The 19,028-nt window shown below is 35.8% G+C and overlaps 2 protein-coding genes across 2 annotated transcripts; one reads left to right on the top strand and one right to left on the bottom strand.

The window, feature by feature from the left end:
• Nucleotides 1-4,510: 4,510 nt before the first annotated feature.
• Nucleotides 4,511-8,832, bottom strand: LOC137130958 (myelin-associated glycoprotein). Its single transcript, XM_067511690.1, has 13 exons — nucleotides 8,688-8,832; nucleotides 8,147-8,221; nucleotides 7,647-8,036; nucleotides 7,256-7,549; nucleotides 6,988-7,087; nucleotides 6,841-6,876; nucleotides 6,707-6,739; nucleotides 6,559-6,600; nucleotides 6,325-6,351; nucleotides 6,099-6,134; nucleotides 5,947-6,018; nucleotides 5,808-5,835; nucleotides 4,511-5,726 (listed from the first exon to the last, which is right to left on the bottom strand). The coding sequence occupies exons 2-13, from the start codon at nucleotides 8,172-8,174 to the stop codon at nucleotides 5,664-5,666; spliced, it is 1,149 nt and encodes a 382-aa protein (XP_067367791.1). The 5' UTR covers nucleotides 8,175-8,221; nucleotides 8,688-8,832; the 3' UTR covers nucleotides 4,511-5,663.
• A 3,159-nt stretch (nucleotides 8,833-11,991) lies between these two features.
• On the top strand, nucleotides 11,992-15,571 carry LOC137130410 (myelin-associated glycoprotein-like). The gene is made up of 9 exons (XM_067510534.1): nucleotides 11,992-12,146; nucleotides 12,482-12,559; nucleotides 12,655-13,044; nucleotides 13,142-13,435; nucleotides 13,688-13,787; nucleotides 13,918-13,953; nucleotides 14,055-14,087; nucleotides 14,483-14,497; nucleotides 14,968-15,571. Exons 2-8 carry the CDS (start codon nucleotides 12,532-12,534, stop codon nucleotides 14,493-14,495), a joined length of 894 nt encoding a protein of 297 aa, XP_067366635.1. The 5' UTR covers nucleotides 11,992-12,146; nucleotides 12,482-12,531; the 3' UTR covers nucleotides 14,496-14,497; nucleotides 14,968-15,571.
• The last annotated feature ends 3,457 nt before the right edge of the window (nucleotides 15,572-19,028 follow it).

Here is a 19,028-nt window from a genome sequence, read left to right as displayed (position 1 = left end):
GCTTTTCTGGCAGCTGTAAGGTGTAAAAGTAACTGACAGTAAAAATTAATGGTGTGAGCTATTAACAAGTAACCTAAAAACATCTGTGAATGTAGTTTACTAAGTGTCTTATTTTTGCTAAAAGAAATGCTTGATGTAAACTAACAGCTTTAGTCCAAGCAACAGAGGAAGTGCAAGTGCAAGGTGTATCCTGGCATTAAATGTACATGCACATGTATTTTTGCTCCTGTTTTTCACCAAAATTGATCCTCTATGGAATAACCAGTTTGTGAAATGTAGAAGGGATGTCTGATCTGCAGCATATTTTTCTCCATACATGTTTTACAAATTTATATCAGTAGAATGATGCTGAGGTTGGAGCTGCCAGACAGGAGGTTTAGAGGAAGACCAAAGAGGAGATTTATGGATGTAGTTAGAGAGGACATGAATTTAGTTGGTGTGAGAGAAGAGGATGCAGAGGACAGGGTTAGAGGGAGGCACATGATTTGCTTTGGTGACCCCTGAAAGAGAACAGCCGAGAGGAAAAGAAAAAAGAAGAATGTTGTGTAACAGTGACTTTTGACCTTCAAGATGACACCCTTCTTTATTCCTGCTTTCTGCATTGGGAGGGATCTTCAAATCAGATTATACTTATGTTGTAGTCTGAAAAAAAAAGTGTAACAGTTTTAATCCATCGGTCACACTGAAGCAGCTTGACAATATTCAATTCTCGAAACTGTAGAAAATTTTTTTTCTTTACAGATAGGTACTGCATCATCCAAGAACAAGATCTGATGATGAACATTATAAAAAAATTATGAACTAAATATCATCTGAATGTTCATTACTTACAGTATATAGAACTGAGAGAAGCAGCAATGTATTACTATTTAGTGGACAAAGTTTTATAACAACAGGTTAATACATACTGTACAGAGGCAGGTAACACACTCTTCAAACCCTTCCTGTTCCCACTTGTTCAGACAGCAGAGAAAAGCACATAAAAACAATAAAACAACATATTTATAAATACTTTCTTGTTTAAATGTAAGCAAGATCAATACAAGAGTTGTTACTCTAAGATCAAAGTCTCAAAGACATAATGTGATCTTCATATTTATGTAATAATTCAGTTAATACGTAATATATTTACTACTCACAAATATATTATCTGAGACATTTTCTTTAAGAAGACACCCTTAATTTTATACCCGCTCAAAAACGCCTATAATGTACCTGTTTTATAAGAATTAAATGAAGCTTAAATGTTCTGTAAGATTAATATCTCTGTTCATGCACTGTATACATTTGAAAGTAAAATAATGCCGGCAACATGGTGTGATGGTATGAATATATATAAGAACTTAAATATGCTTCTGTGTGTGTCCTGCTCTTTCTCTTTCCCTCTTTTCCCTCAGGTTAGTCTCCTCCCTTGGCCTGTTGCAAACCTGGGCACAATCAGTACTGTAATTACCTTAGTACAATCAGTACTCAGGTGGAGGGAGGCGGGGGGGTAAAGAGAGGTACTGTAGTGCAGGAACATGGATGGGACACACGGGTAGCTCCATTTTTTGTAGGGAGATTCTTCTTCCCTTTCTTTTCCCTTATGCTGGTTAGTTGTTCTAATCCATGCGTCTTTAGGTCCTTGGATTTTGTAATTTTAGTTTGTTATGTTAGAAAAAAGATGTTATGTAATATAAACTATAAATATAGTCATGGAGAAAAGAAAATGGAGAAGTACTTGTTCCAGGAAATCTAAAATGTAAAACTGTATTTCAGCAGAAAAAAGTGATGAAAAACATCAACTTGTATATTTTTATAAATAGACTTTCTGCAAAAATGAGGATCAGAAATTATGTAAATGTTATGTGGTAAATAATCAAAAGCATAGATTGTGTTGAGAAATAATTTTATTACAGAATAAGTCTTAAAATTTGAAGCAGACTTTCTACCTGAAAACCTTTTGTTTTGCCACCCAACACGCCCATCCTCTGCACTACTGAATAAAAAGAGGTAGAGATGTAAATGTGTAAGTTCATTTATAGACTAAAATCAATGTGTAGCCTTGGATGATGCAGAAAGCAGGAGGTTGCTATTTGTTAGTAAGGTTGTACTGAATTTGTCCAATTTCTTAATGAAGCAGTGTGCTGACATACCATTTCTCTGGCCTGGGAGGTCTCTCCCTGTTATCAGGGTATCTCCTGGACATTGAAATGAAGAAACATTATTTTAGGTAAAACAGGGTAAAACAGTAGCTCATCACCTTTAGGTTTATCAGTGGCTTATTCCACAGTAAAATGTAACGAGGAAGAAAAAGTCTTGAAGCAGCTCAGTCAAACCTACCTGGATAATCTATCCCATAATGATCTCCTATGAAAGCATGAAAGATGTATTCAGAGTCAGAGATGACATTAAGTCTAACAAAGCACCAAACAGACACATGGATGGATTCAGATTCAATTACAGCGCTCCTGTCATGATTTGCCCTTTGGTTTCACTTCCTGTCTCTGACTCTCTGACTCACATTGTCTGCCTGTCTGTAACCCATCCCTCCAGACTCCATCCAGGTTCCTTCCCCCATGTACTGTATCATAAGCCCCCCATTACTTATTATTTCTGGATTGTGTATATTGGAGCCTGGATTTAAAAAGTATTTCTATTTTGTATCAGGAAAGCTTTGGATCTTGGATTGTGTGTTGGACCTTGGATTGTGGACATGTACTTTGGCTCTGTGATAACCTGAATGCTTTATACTTGTTACTTACCTGTTCTGCAACAAAAGAAACATTTCCCTGAGCTACCCTATCCTGAGCTCCTACAGGAATTACGCATTAGGCACCTGCAGGCTGGCATTCATCCCTGGTACACCATTATTCTTATTTCCTCCACTCGCCTGGTCATCCGTTGTTTAACCTCCCTCCTGGTTTACCCTTTTGTCTGGTCCCCGACTCACTCATCTGTCCCTCCAACTACACTTGGTATTCTTAATCACCTGTTGTCTCCGACTACAAGTAAGCCCTTTTTAGATTATCTGTATCTTGGCCCCTGGAGAAATATTGTAGTCACCTGTCTCTCTTGTTCTCAGAGCTCTGTTGTTCCCCCTCGACCGCTCAGAATACTGCGATCCTGAAACCAGACTCACCAGTCTTCAGATCCCCGTTCATCTATTCACCAATAAACATTCTTAACCTTCCTCTTGTGTTCTGGGTCCTAATTACGAAACTCCTTGAAGCTCCGACCATTATGGAAGACAATACCCCCAATTGTTCTGAACCTGATGCCATGTGTGAGAATCAGATCTGCTTGTGGCTGGAAGCTGCAGGGAATCACCACACAGGACTCTGTGAGGGCACTGAATCTGAAAGGAACTGTGGGACACTGTAAAGAGTGAGCAAAGGCATGATGGGATCTCTGTAGACATAAATCCACATGTAAATTAACATTACAGAAAGGCGCATTTTCAAAACAATAAATTATGCCCACATTCTATTTCATCAGCTGGTTTGACATTCTGAAAAATTGCCACAAAACTAATACTATTTTCAATATTATCTCTTCATTAGAGCAAAAGTTTGGCATTTTTAGAAATTCTCTTATTAGCCTTTTGACAAAGTGATTTTATATGTAGATGTTTCAAACCTTTTTCTTGGCTCCAGGAGATTAGAGGATGCGGTTAAAATTTCCTTTTTTTAAAAAATTTTTTCGGGCCCCAAACAGATAAAATATAACTGGGTAATTAATGAGCAGTAGTGGTCTCTTAGGTGGATTATTTTTTTTTTTTTGGATGCAGTTACATGTTTGCTGGAAGCTGGCTTCATATTAGACAAATATAATGATGTTATCAATCTTGTCAAATTTGTAAGTACAATTTAATAAAAGTTAAATAAACATAACCCTTAAAATTGAAAAAACATGTTGTATGACATGTTGGTACTCAATTTTTATTCCAAGGGTTGCAGAGGCTGAGGTGTTCTGAGCAGTGCAGGTCAGAGATTTACCATCATCACCCAGAGATGATGGTTAAGATAAAGGTCAGGTTTGATACTGCTGTGCGTAACGAAGTCTGCATGTCCATGTAGTTCCACTCAATGATTGGTTTGTTTTTCACACAGAACAAATGACACTCTTTGCCACACCCTCTGTTACCTCATCAATTGTGATTTGTTATTATGGACCTGAACAGAGAGGTTCTACTAAGGATTAAGGCTAAACAGGAGTATTTACTTATATAAATACACATTGTCTCATATTGGACAGTTGGACAAGCTATGTGTTATTATGCTATGGTCTTAAGGACAAACACGACAAAAACAAACACTGCAGAGGGTTTGTAAAATTAAAGTACTTAAAGAATAAATTGTATTTTGAATCACATTTGATTAACATACAATAGTAATAAACTTTAGTGTTTAATATGTTTTAATGCACACTTACCTAGAAAAAAGAAGCTCAACAGAAAATTGTTCCATTTACTCATCCTTCCCCAAGTATAGACTCACTAACCACTACATTAGGCACACCTGTCTAATCTAAATCTAATCAGCATCTCTGCCAGGAATTCTACTCTTACAATGGTAAAATTTCTCAGTTTTAAAGTTGAAACTATCTGGAAGGGGATAATTCTACTCTCTGTTTATTCATAGGGTGTCCAAAACTTCCCAAGGACAAGAAAGATCCTATGTGTGAATGACCATAATGACTATCAGACTCTTGAAAGATGTTAATATTTTTTTATAGTGATTCTTAATATGTACAATAGAAAACAGTGCAACTTAAACAGATGCCAGTCATCTTACTGATAGAATTGTGAAAATAAAAAAATAAAATGAAAATTTAAATGAAATGAAATTTTATCCATACATATCCAATTTCAAAACAAAATCAGTGTTTCTGTGATAAAATATATGTGGAAATCATATACATTCATAAAAGAAAATATTTGAAATTTTGGTATAGAAAGAATAAAACTATGAAACTAGTAAACATTTAGCATTATTGTAGCTGACCAATAATAATAAAAATGGGAAAACAGTATATTATCGGTAGGTAACAAAATCTACCTTTCAGCAGCTTTATAGCTCTTTTATTTAATTTGTTATTTATGAGGTTTATGAGACTTTTACATTTAGACATGGTAGATGTTTCAGTCCTCATGCTAATAAGCTAAGCTAGGTTGCTGGTTGTTGTCTTATATTTCACAGGCAAAAATTAATTAATTAATTAATTAAGTTGTGTTGAAGTTTAGATCTATAGTGGAACTTCTCAAATTTCCAACTGTTCAGTATGTATCAGTATGTACTGTTCTATGAATTGTTTTTTAGTAACATTTACTAAATCTATCTTCACAGACTCACAGAACAGCACAGGTCAAGGCACAGAGAGATTCCCTTTTTAAGGTTTTTGAATAGTACTCGCCATTTGTTTGCATGCAAACATGAGAGGGTATCTTGTGCCACAGGTGTTTTCAATATTTGACTCCCTATGCTGATTGATTCATTTTGACTTTCATGCTAAATCTAACTTGATTTCCAAAGGTTGAATTAAATTTGTTTTGCAAGAGATTATGCATAACAAAACAGGAATCAACAGATACACTTAATAGAAATGATCACTATGAGTGCGATTTGGTTGTTTACTTTGATCATAAACAAAGAAACGTCTCTTCAGAAGTGAATTTTCCTTTTTCAAATGTTTCCATAGACATTGAGGTCTGCAGTGTTTATGTAGTCGTCACCATCATCAAGGTCCTGTTAAAGAGTAACATCGCAATTTTCAAAGATGCTAGTAACGGTGTGTATGATTCATGGAAAAATCTTAACTATTATTACCTCTTTGTAATTGCAGGACTTTGGTTGGCTGAGGTTGGCAAGAAAACAAAGAACAATACTGATTTAAGACATTGTTGTACTACAGTATATGATATCCTTTTCATGACCTAGTCAGGTTCAAGAGAAATAAGTCAACTACCTTTTGGGAGATGGGAAACGAGGCTTGGAGAGTGTCTGGTCACCACAGGATTTTGGGTACTCATTATTGCGCCTGTGGAAGGTAAATTCTGTTGTTATGCAAATAAAAAAAACTCAATTGCTATTTAATTTTATTTTATTTTCCAAACTTACGTATGACCTAAATCCCCTGTGCCCCCCATAGGCCTTCTGTAAAAAAAAAAAAGGATACATATATAAGATAAATCATTAGCATTTGCAAGCAGAAAAAAAAGAAGATCTTTAATGTTACTGTTTTAACTGTGAAAACCAAACTGTATTTAAGCTAAAAAAAAAAACTTGTGAACCTTAACAGTTAAGGCTGTAATGCCAGATTATCACCTAGTTTTTTATGTCTTACCTCGAAAATCTGCTCCAAATAGACCTTCTGCATAAAAAGAAGAACAGAAACTATGCAAATGTCAAAAGATATATAGATAAAAGGATAGATCATGTCAAAAACAAGCATATATGCCCCACTCTGCACATGCAAATTACAGTGAATCATTCTGTGATTCCTACACAGTGGGACTTTAGACGGTAAAGAAGTTTTTACTAGGTTTTAAAGAGATAAAGACCCTTAAATGCCTCTTGCCTTTGATCAGAATGAAATCTTCCTGTTACACCAGAACGAACCCTGAAAAGTCAATTATGCATAATTAAAATCAAAAGTTCCCAAAAATACAAAACAAAGAGCCTACTCTTCTAGATGAGAAAATTTACAGATGACTGTTTTCACTCACCTGCGAGACATTCTTGAAACCCGGTTCCACATGCTAAATTGTATGGAAAATTACAGTAGATAATGAAAAAGTGGGTAAAAAGTATGTGATATTACAGTAGCATGAACAAAATCTGGTTTGCATCTGCTTTTTACCTGCCATCTTGATTTTGGAGCTCTGTAATGCGGGTCCTTTAGCAAAACAAAGTAAAAAAGTTTAATTTAAGACTATAAATTGGACACAAATTTACTTATTGGATGTGCTCTGTCAGTATGCTAATATCAGAGTACTGCATTGCTCACTTGTATTTTTTCACCATGAAAATGCAGAGGACTCCAAAGATCACAGCAGTACCAATTCCCACTACACAGGGAATGATGATGTGGTTCAAGTTTTCTATACCTGCAAATAATAGCCAAACATTCTTCTTTTATACTGCACAAACAGAGGGGCAAAACGCCCAGCATATAATAAAGTACACAGTAGTTATATTATTATTATATTATTATATTATATTATTAAAATATTTTTATATTCTTAAATTAAGTACTTATGGGGTTAAGCTCTTACGTTTGACATAGAGTGTAATTTCTGCAGAGGACGTCTTCTTTCCATAAAATTGAGCTGTACAGGTGACATCTGTGTGATCATCTTTCTCCCCTACAGTGAATGTCAGGATGGACTGGGCCTCCCAGATGCCAGTATGAATTTCTCTGTGACTCTCAATGATAGCCGGATCCTTCCTATTCCATGAGAGTGTGGGCACATGGGAGGGGCAGGTGTGGGTGACAGAACAAGTGATGGTGTAGGGATGTCCTTCAATGACTGTCTTTGTGGGAATCAGAGTAGGCTTTGGTGGTTCAGCTATAAATGAACAATGCAGAGATACAATAAGAGGCAAATCACTGCAACATAGAAAAGTCATTTGGTTTTATGAAATCTCAGATAGTTAGTTACATACGGAGCATTTTTAGGGAAACACAGTCCTCTACAAAGGAGAACTTGTTGACAGTGGGATTCGCATTCTCTACTAGTTCAATCCGGAAACAGAAAGGACCGTTGTCATGATCTTTAATATCAATCATTTCTAAGCTGCAGTTCTTCTGACCCAATTGTCCCAACAACTTTGTGCGGCCTCGAAAGTTTTCCAAGATCCTTGTCATATCCTCCTGATAGACTATTTGATCTTTGCCCGTTTTAAGATGCCAGATTCCTCTGAGTCTGGAGGTGGGCAGGTTATCTTTAGGCTGGGTGAATGTGCAGGGTAACACAACACATGATGTAACCAGGGCATCAAGGCTATTTACCAGACTGGCCTTCCATTGTTCAGTGAACACAGGGCTGCAAAAAACTGAAAGAGAGAAATGGAAGTGACAGAGAAAAAAATGACTTAGAGGAGAAGATAAACTACTGCATATGTAAGAACAAGACTGGAAGCAAAGAGGTGAATAATTATGTTACCTCCCATAAGCAGACAGAAAATGATCATCTTTCTCTCTTTGCCAATTGTTCTGAGGATTTTGGTGATGAGATACACTGTGGGATGGTTAAATTAAATTAAAAGAATAAAAAGTTATACTGCTACATGCAAATTGCAACCTAGCTATGAAAGTGAAACTTGTTCAAAAACTATTTGTCACAAGCAACAGCCATTTGTATACAGTACTTATTTTAATCGATGCCTAATACGAAATATATACATCGGAAACCATTAATAATTACATTGTCATTAAGGGCAAATATAGTTCTTTTTACATGTGAATTGTTTGTGCTCTCCTTTCTGGTTCTCCTTAGGAGAGTGAAACAGCCTCACACATTGAATAAAGCATTTAATCGGTCAGAACATTTAATATAAATAACTATGAAGAGCATACCCAGTTTCCAAAATGCATTATTCTTTAGGCTTGTAACATGTCAGATTGGAATTTTAAAGAAAATGTTTGGAACCAACAATCTTTGTCTGTGATTGTCATTTTACATAAATATAATTTTACATTCTTACCTGTTGAAGCTGCTGTCTGGCTGTCTGGCAGAGAAATGTATGTGTTCAAAAACACCTCCTTAAAATGATGGCATGTGGTGTGCTGTTCAGCAGTTCAACTGAGAAGGATGTGAACTCTAGTGGCAACGGAAAAGACTGCAGGGCAAGACGGAAAATTGTGTCGTCTTGTTTCCATTTGATTTAGTGTGTGGAAGGTGACAGGAAATGAAATATGTATAGTGCTAATGGTGCAGAAAGCCGGACGTTTTTGCCTTTTTGGTCGAAATCTTACTGTACACAGGGATTATTTTAATTATTATAAATTTTGAATTTTTCAAATACAGTATGTATCAAATTATGTGTCTTGATGTGCAGGCCCTCACACAGTCGTAAGAGCCTGCAGTTAGAAATTACTAGAACTGTGACATTTTTTATATTGTTATATTTATTGTATCAGTAGTTAAAGTACAAAAACTAAACTTGTTGTGAAAAACGTTTCTGTCTGTGATGTATAGACATGTGGCATCTTCCTGTCAATGCTCTACCAGGCCTACACTACAGTTCAGACATTCAGACCATCATCATAAAACCTGTTAGTGGTCTTATTATTACTAATACCTTCCTGTGATCCTTCTTCATTAATGAAGACCAGCAAAAACCTGCCATCTGAAAATGACACATTTGATTTAACACATTGTTTTTATCAAAGACGAGCTGTAGTTTTAAATAAAGAGTTGTTACGCAAACTGTTACATACAATCACACCCTGTAACAATTATAATAATAATAATAATAATTGTGTATCAGTATCAGATCAGATATCTGATATTTGCATTAAACAAATTACATTACCATTACCAGGTTTGCTAATATGATCATTTTCATCTAGGACTATACACTGTGTAATTATCTCTATTATCTCTAGTATTACTCATAGTATTACTCACATAATTATAATATATTTCCTTTTTTTCAACTCCCTCCTGACACCAATGATTTCCTAACTTTTTCTTCTAGTAAGTATCTCTGCCTGGATTCAATGGTATTTGGGGGTCTCAAATAGGAGGGATGTGGAAAACAATGTCCTAAAACTGATTCAGAAAGGGAGAAACTGTGTTTACTGATCTGACCTTCTGTGATTGTGTACAACCACTTGCTGTGTAGACACTGATATTATTAAGGTGAACAGTTTTATTAATCTATTATTTCAAGTTAGGAACTTTCTCTACATGTATCGCAATAAAATCTAAAACATTTTCTCTAACAACATCCAAAAGATTATACACTTCCTCTTTTTTTTCTGGGAATTAGGCTCCAACTTGCACATAATTCTTCAAATAAGATATTAACAGGATTTTTGCTTTACTGGAAGCTGTTTCTGTTTTGGATGTTTCAAAGTTTTGCAGAACCCCACCACTTTCCCTTTGTCAGCATTAAGTAAGTCACTGATCCATGTTTTAGCCTAAAAAATACATCCTTTTGTTACATATGCGCAAAACAATGAGAGAGTTAGGATGAAGGAAAAATTATAATACTGAAACAACACTACCTGAAGGACCAATATGAAGTAAACAAAGGAAGCAACAAAGGCAACAACCTGGTTAGGCAAAAAATGAAACGATAGGGCCAAAAAAAGATCAAGTGTTCACCTAAAATTCAAGAACAACCCTGACAAGAGTAACAACACTGTATCACCATATCAAATGAGATGCAAACTTGTGTGTCTTGTTTCAACGCCCTGTGTTTTGTCGTCAGTACACGTCAGTAAGTTGTAGGCGACGTGGCGAACCATAATGATGAGCTGATAATGACTGATTTATTACTATTCAGTGGCATGATAATGCTTAAATTGGCTCAAACAACTAACAGCAAAGTCAAATATAATTCAAGGATTATGTTCATGCAAAGGAAAAACTCAGAAACGAACACTAAAACAAAATTTAAAAAAACAGCTGCTCACTGCCTACTTTCTACACTACGATGCCTTTACTGTGTAATTTAGAACTTGTCCAAAAAAGGCAAAATGTAGGTGTTTTGCAAGAGCTAATCCAATCCATGCTCTAAAGAGAGAACTATTTAATACGTAATCATTATGAATACTTATGAGTTGGGTAAGGCCGTAGACTTTCCTACAAGACTCACATTGAACATCTTGCTCAAAAACTAAAACTCAATTTGGATTCTAATGCAGAAAAAGATCTTACTGTAGGTCTCTTTTATTAACAGGAAAAAAAAACATTATACAGTCCACCATCCTGATAGGATTTTGAAGCTATCCTGTATATTAATTCTGCTGCGTAAATTACGGGACACAGTGTAATTCAATTTATTACAGACAGCAGCTCTACCTATGTGTTTTTCCATTTTTGAGGTGTGCAAGTGGTATTTATGGAGTTATATCTATATATCTGTACTGTGAAAACCCATTTGAATGCAAAGTAGGGGAAATGTGACCAAACAAGAGCTAAAACAGCTTGCTAACGACTTCTGCTACTACTACACTAATAATAAACTGTAAACTGTTTATCATAAAAAAACAGGTTAATAGACATGTTTTTGTGAATATCAGGATTTGATGTATGATACGTGACACAAAACTTATTTTTATGAAGCCTTCCAGGACAGCTCCAAATGTTTATGGAACTTGTAAGTGAACAGGAAAGATCCAGTGAGATCGAAACCAAAAGGCAGAATTGAAAGTCAACTGAAAATAAAAAGTATTCATTAGGGAAAATTCCACTAATTCTTTGTGCCTTTGGTTTCCCTTCCTTAAAATCTACTCAAAATAACTGGACTATAGGTTTTCAACAAATAATGAGTAAAATCCAATTATTTCAGATTTAAAGATTTAAACATAATGTTAAATCAAATTAACTGCATTATTAAATTAACTGCATATTACTTTGTATAGTGTACAGTAAATTAAGAAAGGGAGGGAAACTTTTAGGTTTGGACAGATGCTTCCATTTCAAAGAATTATGCACATGTATTTGTATATCATTACAGAGTTAAAAATCTGAACTTATTAACTTCTCTTTCTACCAGAAATACAAAATGGCCCATTTAAACTTTTCTTTTTATGGTGACAGAAATATTACTACAGAGCCCCATCACTTCCCTTTTGTAAAGCTGGAAGTCAGTCACTGATCCTTTTTTGACTCTAATGTATAAAAACAATAGACTCATGAGATTTTATCAAAAAGAGAGGTTTCCTTCAGAGAAATTCATTTTAAAACTAAACTGTCTTAAAAGTCAAGAAACAATTACAGAACTAATCAGCAACAGTAAGACCACCCCCTCCATTCTTTATCAGGGATCACAGCCTCTACCACAGCCACTCTCATAATCACATATAGAAAAAAGCTCTTGTGCTGGTAGCTTGCAGATTTTGAGTTGGGCCTCCTATATATTTATTTTAGAACTAAACTCCACTGTTTCAGAGAGAAACATCTGTTATCAACCTGACAGCAGGAAAACCAGGTAAGATTCTGATGAAAACAAACTACTCTTTAATGAAATACTTCACATATCCATTAAATCTTTAACAGTTTCTGATTTATTCTGGATATATTGGATTGTAATGGTCTACAAAATTGTTTCCTGGTTTCCTATATTGCTATTATTAGCCAAGTTACATTTATTTAATTTTGTTTTCTTTATTCATTCATTTCTTTTCTATTTAAAATACATATACTGTAAGCTATGTTGGGACCATAATAGTGTTGGTATTTGTTTTAAAAACACAATCATAAATACACTTTGAAAACATTGTAATTTTTTCCCCATTTGTTGTTTTTACGTTAAAAACATTCCAGAGTGTATTTCACCAACAAAACCTCAGAGAAGCTTGCACAGAGACAGAAAGATGATGAAATTCAGTCTTCTTTTGGCAGGTAACTCTGTGGATTACACCTCTTAGTTTTCCATCTGTACATACAGACTCCCAGAACTCATGTGTTTCTCTGTCACTTCCATTTCTCTCTTTCAGTTTTTTGCAGCCCTGTGTTCACTGAACAATGGAAGGCCAGTCTGGTAAATAGCCTTGATGCCCTGGTTACATCATGTGTTGTGTTACCCTGCACATTCACCCAGCCTAAAGATAACCTGCCCACCTCCAGACTCAGAGGAATCTGGCATCTTAAAACGGGCAAAGATCAAATAGTCTATCAGGAGGATATGACAAGGATCTTGGAAAACTTTCGAGGCCGCACAAAGTTGTTGGGACAATTGGGTCAGAAGAACTGCAGCTTAGAAATGACTGACATTAAAGATCATGACAACGGTCCTTTCTGTTTCCGGATCGAACTAGTAGAGAATGCGAATCCCACTGTCAACAAGTTCTCCTTTGTAGAGGACTGTGTTTCCCTAAAAATGCTCCGTATGTAACTAACTATCTGAGATTTCATAAAACCAAATGACTTTTCTATGTTGCAGTGATTTGCCTCTTATTGTATCTCTGCATTGTTCATTTATAGCTGAACCACCAAAGCCTGTTCTGATTACCACAAAGACAGCCACTGAAGGTCATCCCTACACCATCACCTGTTCTGTGATCCACACCTGCCCCTCCCATGTGCCCACACTCTTATGGAATAGGAAGGATCCGGCTAGCATTGAGATTCACAGAGAAATTAATTCGGGCATCTGGGAGGCCCAGTCCATCCTGACATTCACTGCAGGGGAGAAAGATGATCACACAGATGTCACCTGTACAGCTCAATTTTATGGAAAGAAGACGTCCTCTGCAAAAATTACACTCTATGTCAAACGTGAGAGCTTTATATATTTTTTACTTTGGCTTCATTCTTGTGTGTGAGTGTTGGAAATGAACTTAATGCCAACCATCACCTGTTTTACCTGTTGCATATGTTGTCATGTATGAACACACACTCATTAGTTTGATAATAATGACAGAAATTTCGCTCTTAGGATGTTGTTTATTTTCATGTCTATATATTAGAAACTCTCATTTGTGCATTAAAGGAAGATTGCCACACAATTTAAATCCTCTCAATTTGCAGGTACAGAAAGCTATAACCACATCATCATTCCCTGTGCAGTGGGGATTGGTACTGCTGTGATCTTTACCATCTTCTGCATTTTAATGGTGAAAAAATACAAGTGAGTCTCTTCATTTTATTAACGAAAAAAACATCAGTGCTGATGAGCATTAATAAGAAGAAGATGTATTTTCCCCACTTCATCCTATTATTAAGTTTGTTCTGTGCTCCTTTCCCCCTGTCTGGTTTAGGAATCGCATTGTGGAGCTTCAAAACCAGGAAGGCAGGTGAGTAAAAAGAAATTTTAGATCTGATTCAGTTTATAGTATTAAGCCCTTTACATATTTCGGTTTTGTGGTTTCATTCCTTTATTTTTGGTCACATTTAGCATGTGGAACCGTCTTTCCAGAATTTCACGCAGGTGAGAAACTGTTTGATTTTTTTTTTGTGCAGTTGGGTAGTGAGACATACTACATATATACAGTTAGTCACTAAAATATCAGGACTCTCAAAGTAGAACATTTGTTAATTATTACATTTTATAAATCAACAAATGATTTCAGACACTTGTTTTTGGTCACTCTAAATTTAGGGGGAGGGTTATTTTAAGGTTTTAGCCGCTTAATAAATATTTTTAATTTAGTGACTGTTCCACCCATAAACCTTCACACACTAATGCACCATTGGCCGCACATTAGCTTCACATTTAATGATCTGTTTGTCTTTTCTGCTGTTCTTGATAAGATCTCTGCTTATATTTCTAAGTAAAAGAGACATCTGTTTTTCTGTTCTTCTTTTTTCCTTTGGCCTAATCAGAGGAAGAACCTGAAGGTGAGAAATAAACAAGAAAACAACCAAGAGGCATTTTGATATTCTCTGAGACCACACACGTTTTTATCAGTTGTGTTGTTTTACCAGTAAAACCAGAATTAATCAAATGCGCTTTTGTTACATCTCTAAAGCTGCATTATTACATAAAGCTTGTTCAGTTGCTCACTTCAAGCAGACACCGCAACATTTTAGATGGTATTTTTTTCAAATATTCAGTCTTTGTGTTTTGCTCCCTCTATGCACCTGGTAGGAACAAGTGATCTATATCTGGGATCTGGGCACACTGTACAGATTTCATTTGTGTCTGGTTGAGATCTGATCACAGTTCTATTCACAGTATTTTCTGTGTGCACTTACAGTACAAACACAAAGCTAATAGTCTTAATATAATATTGACCAATGCTGTTTTAAAGTTTAAACAAAGTCAAATTGGATAAAATGTGTATTTTCTTTCTTTTTATATAATCAAGAGAAACCAGACGATGTTACTGTGGCAGCCTCCCTGGTGTCTTTTCCAGTTTGTATTTTACAACTGTGGGAAAAGTAAATACTTGTAATGTTTTTCTATTCCTAACCTGAATAGAAAATAGAGCTGAATATATTTGACAAGCTTGCTTTTACATTGCCTTACTATTAACAATGACATTACTATAACTGACACTTCAAGTAAAAAGGAAAAGTAAACAGGAACTGAAATTTTGTTTAAGCTTCTATGTATCTATGTAGCAGCTTAGTTCCCTGAAAAGAAAAGCTGTGTACCACAAACTCAATTACATGTCAGTGGGTACTTATCCTTCTTTAGTCTTTACTTCGGTTTGTTTTGTCTTCACACAGAAAGAAACACAGATGAAAAGAGAAAAATATTTTACTTGTTAAAATAATTTTCTGCCAGTACGACTCAACCATCCGCTAGTATGTGACGTTAGAAGCAGCGTGTTGAGGTTTAGAGTCAATGATGACAGGATGTGTTTTATTGTGTGAATGTGTGATTTTATAAATTTAGGACTATGACTAACATGTTGTCTGAACAGATGTGTCAGTATGTTTGTACATTAAATCTTGGTTTGTTCTTAATCTGTGTTGTTCGTTTCATTGTGAGTACTACTTCTCAGTATTCATTCTTTCACATTATATCTTAATTTAGAAATTATTCCAAGTATGAAAGACTCAGATTTTCATTTCTAAACAGAAAGTTTTAAATTGAGAAGCTAAAACACTTGTGTGTCTCTTTGTTATCAGCCCTCACACTAAATGACTCACCCAGACTTTGGGTGAATCAGTTGTTTTAACAACAAATCAAGTTTACACAATAATATTAATAATAACCCCCGCTTCTTGCACAATGACAGCTGGGATAGGCTACAGCTCCCGTGACCAAATAGGAAGCTTTTATTTTCTTTCAGGTCACTGTACAGAAGAAGCAACAAAAAATGGTAAAATGGTAAATGGTCTGCACTTATATAGCGCTTTTCTACCTATTGGCATTCAAAGTGCTTTACACTGCTTCTTATTCACGCTCACAATCACACACACACACACTCATACACCGATGGGGGAGCTGCTATGCAGCTGGCCAACACTCACTAAGCAACTAAGTTGGGGTTCAGTGTCTTGCTCAAGGTCACTTCGACATTTGACCGGAGGAGCCGGGGTTTGAACCAACAACTGTGAGATTGGTGGACAACCGCTCTACCTTCCTGCGCCACAGTCGCAAAAGCAGCAATCAATAAACAGACAGCATTAACACAGCACAACAATAAGTAAAACAAATGACCTTAAGGATAAAAGTTGCCTATAGTTAAAAAGTTACAGTCAGAAGTCAGAAAGAATAAGCCAATTTAAACAGATGAGTCTTCAGACATGATATAAATATGGATAAAGAATCCATGTTAAGAATCTTTAATGTTTTCATCGAGCAGATAGATGGTTGAATTACAAATGTCTGGGAGAGTTGCAGAGACGGGGCAGTGAGACTAAATGATTTAGAGCCTGTGGTAGTCAAACACGAGAAAGGTGTGTAAAGAAGACCCACCTGGTTCTAATACAAGCAGCTGCGTTCTGGAGCAGTTGAAGTTTATGGAGAAACGTGTATCAGATAAAAATAGTGAAGATTGGAAGTGACCAGAGAGTAGGTAAGGATAAAAGTGAGAGAAGAACGAAGGTGAGCAATGTCATCCAGATAGAAGTAACAGGTTTCTGTGATACCATTAACATATGATTAAAAAAATAAGGTGGTATTACTGAGAACATCCAAATTCATAATGTGGAGAGGAAGGAGAGTCAGAAAAGGAGACAGGGTGTATCAGGAGCCTGTGACAAGAACCTCAGTGTTATTACTATTCAGCTGAAGAAAAATCAAAGTAAACCAAGATTTTATTGGATGTAAGCAATTAGTGAGGCAGGGAGGTGGAGCAGCAGAAACAGGCTTGATGTTTATGTTAAACATGTTCTTTCACACCTAAGCTGTGACATGTTTACTGCATTTGCATCAGTTAATTAAAATGTTGACAGAAAACAGCTCTGACAATGTTACATACTAATAAACCTTACTCACTAATCAGTTTCTAAATATGAATGCATGGATGACAGTCAATGAAATATAAGTTAAATGTGCAGTGGAAACTGTAATTTCAGAGTGTGAGGATGCTGAGGATCTGCATTACTGTAGTAATTTCTGGCCTATGTGATGAATACTTTTAATCTCAAGTTTGTGAGCTTTATCAAATAAGACAAACCTTCCTCTGCTCACACACACCTAACCCACCCTGCTTTACACTGGGGCGAGGACCACCCATCTAATCACCATACAGACTGATAACTACAGAAATCACTAAATGTGGAAATGTATAAATAAATCATTAAAAGTAGAACAGTAGGGCAGCATGGTGGTGCAGTGTTTAGCACTGCTGCCCAACAGCAAGAAGGTCCCCGGTTTAAATCCACCTGCTGACTGCGACCTTTCTGTGTGGAGGTTGCATGTTCTCCCTGTGATCGTGTGGGGATCCTCTCAAAGGCCAAATGCGTGTGTGTTAGGTTAACTGATGAATATTCGAAGTCCAAGTGTTTTGGATTTTTTTTCTACAGATGGGTGTAGCCTCTGTGACCCTTATAGTTACAAACATTATCCATTATCCATCTATTTAAACCACTTATCCTCTCCAGCCCCTGAGACCCTGAACAGAATAAGTCATTCAGATAATGGATGGATGGATGATGTTTGTAACTATCAGGCTCTTTTACACTTAAACATTCACAATGCATACTGTAATTTATCTGACATATCACTGCATAAATTAAATGTATTTTCTTGGTTGCTATTTTTTAATCGGATCTTGTCTTATGATAAAGCGAGCCCTTGGTTTCTATTCCTCCTTTAACACCCAGACAGGATAAGAATATAAAGTTGAGAAAAAAAATGGTGAGAGCAATGGTAATCTCCAACATGCACAAAGCAAAAATACTGTTAAGGCTCGATATTCAACTTGCTTTTTGATCTGTTCTGAGCCATATTCACAGCTGGTATTAGGATGTGATTTGTATCTGGATTTGTTAAATTAATATGTGATCCCAGGCCTCAGCATTTACATTTTCGATAGTATTTAAAAAAGCATTTAGTATACTATCTATCTGCTACTAGTGAGTCTAAATAAGATGTGAGTATTTACTTATTTCAGATGATATAGCTGCTAATTATTTAAAATGTCATCACATGTTGAATGTCATTTTCTCTAAATGACAATCCATCAACAATGACATCCAGTTCTACAATCCTTTTCCAGTGTACTTTTCTCCCTACACCACACAGCAAAAACTCCCAAGCAAACATCTACAGCTCAGTGGTCCACGATGGTCAAAAAAGCTTTATTGTAACTCTACGGGCTCTGCAGTCTCACTCTCAATATTAACAACAAATGCTGAAGATGAAATTCTTTCACAAAAAGATTGCACTTAAACTAAAACTAGATTGACTGTCGTCTTATATTTCCTGTGGTGTATTTGTCTCGTGAAACTGAAACAGCTCTTCACACAGCGGTTTGCTTTCAATGTCTTCCCCTGACTTACTTTAGCTTTTTTACTTGATTTGCACGTCGCTTGTATGTAACTTTAGGCAAAACCGATTGTCTAATGACTAAATAAAAAAGGTAAATGAGTAAAATATTTTAAAGTAATAATACATTTAAAATTGACTGACTTTGAAATCGATTAAACAGCAGGAAGAAATGTAACGTTATCTAGAGGGAGGTCAGTCTAATTGTTAGCTTTATGAAAGATGAGGTCACTACATCAGTCTGTCTTTCAATATAAAGGAGCCAAACCATCTCTCATTCAACATTGAAGCTCCAGGAGACAAACCAGCAGTGAGGAGGAACATTGTAGAGGCCTATTCTAGTGAACAGTTAAAGCAGTAAGTTATACAGATGATACATTGTATAGCATTCATTGTTTTTTTGTTGTTGTTTTTTTTATCATTTCAATGTTTAATTCCTAAATCGTTATTTGTTCTCATTTTCACAGATGTATTCCTTCAATT

Source organism: Channa argus, chromosome 7, assembly GCF_033026475.1.
Source record: "Channa argus isolate prfri chromosome 7, Channa argus male v1.0, whole genome shotgun sequence".
NCBI lineage: Eukaryota > Metazoa > Chordata > Actinopteri > Anabantiformes > Channidae > Channa > Channa argus.
This window is presented reverse-complemented; position numbering and strand designations above follow the sequence as displayed.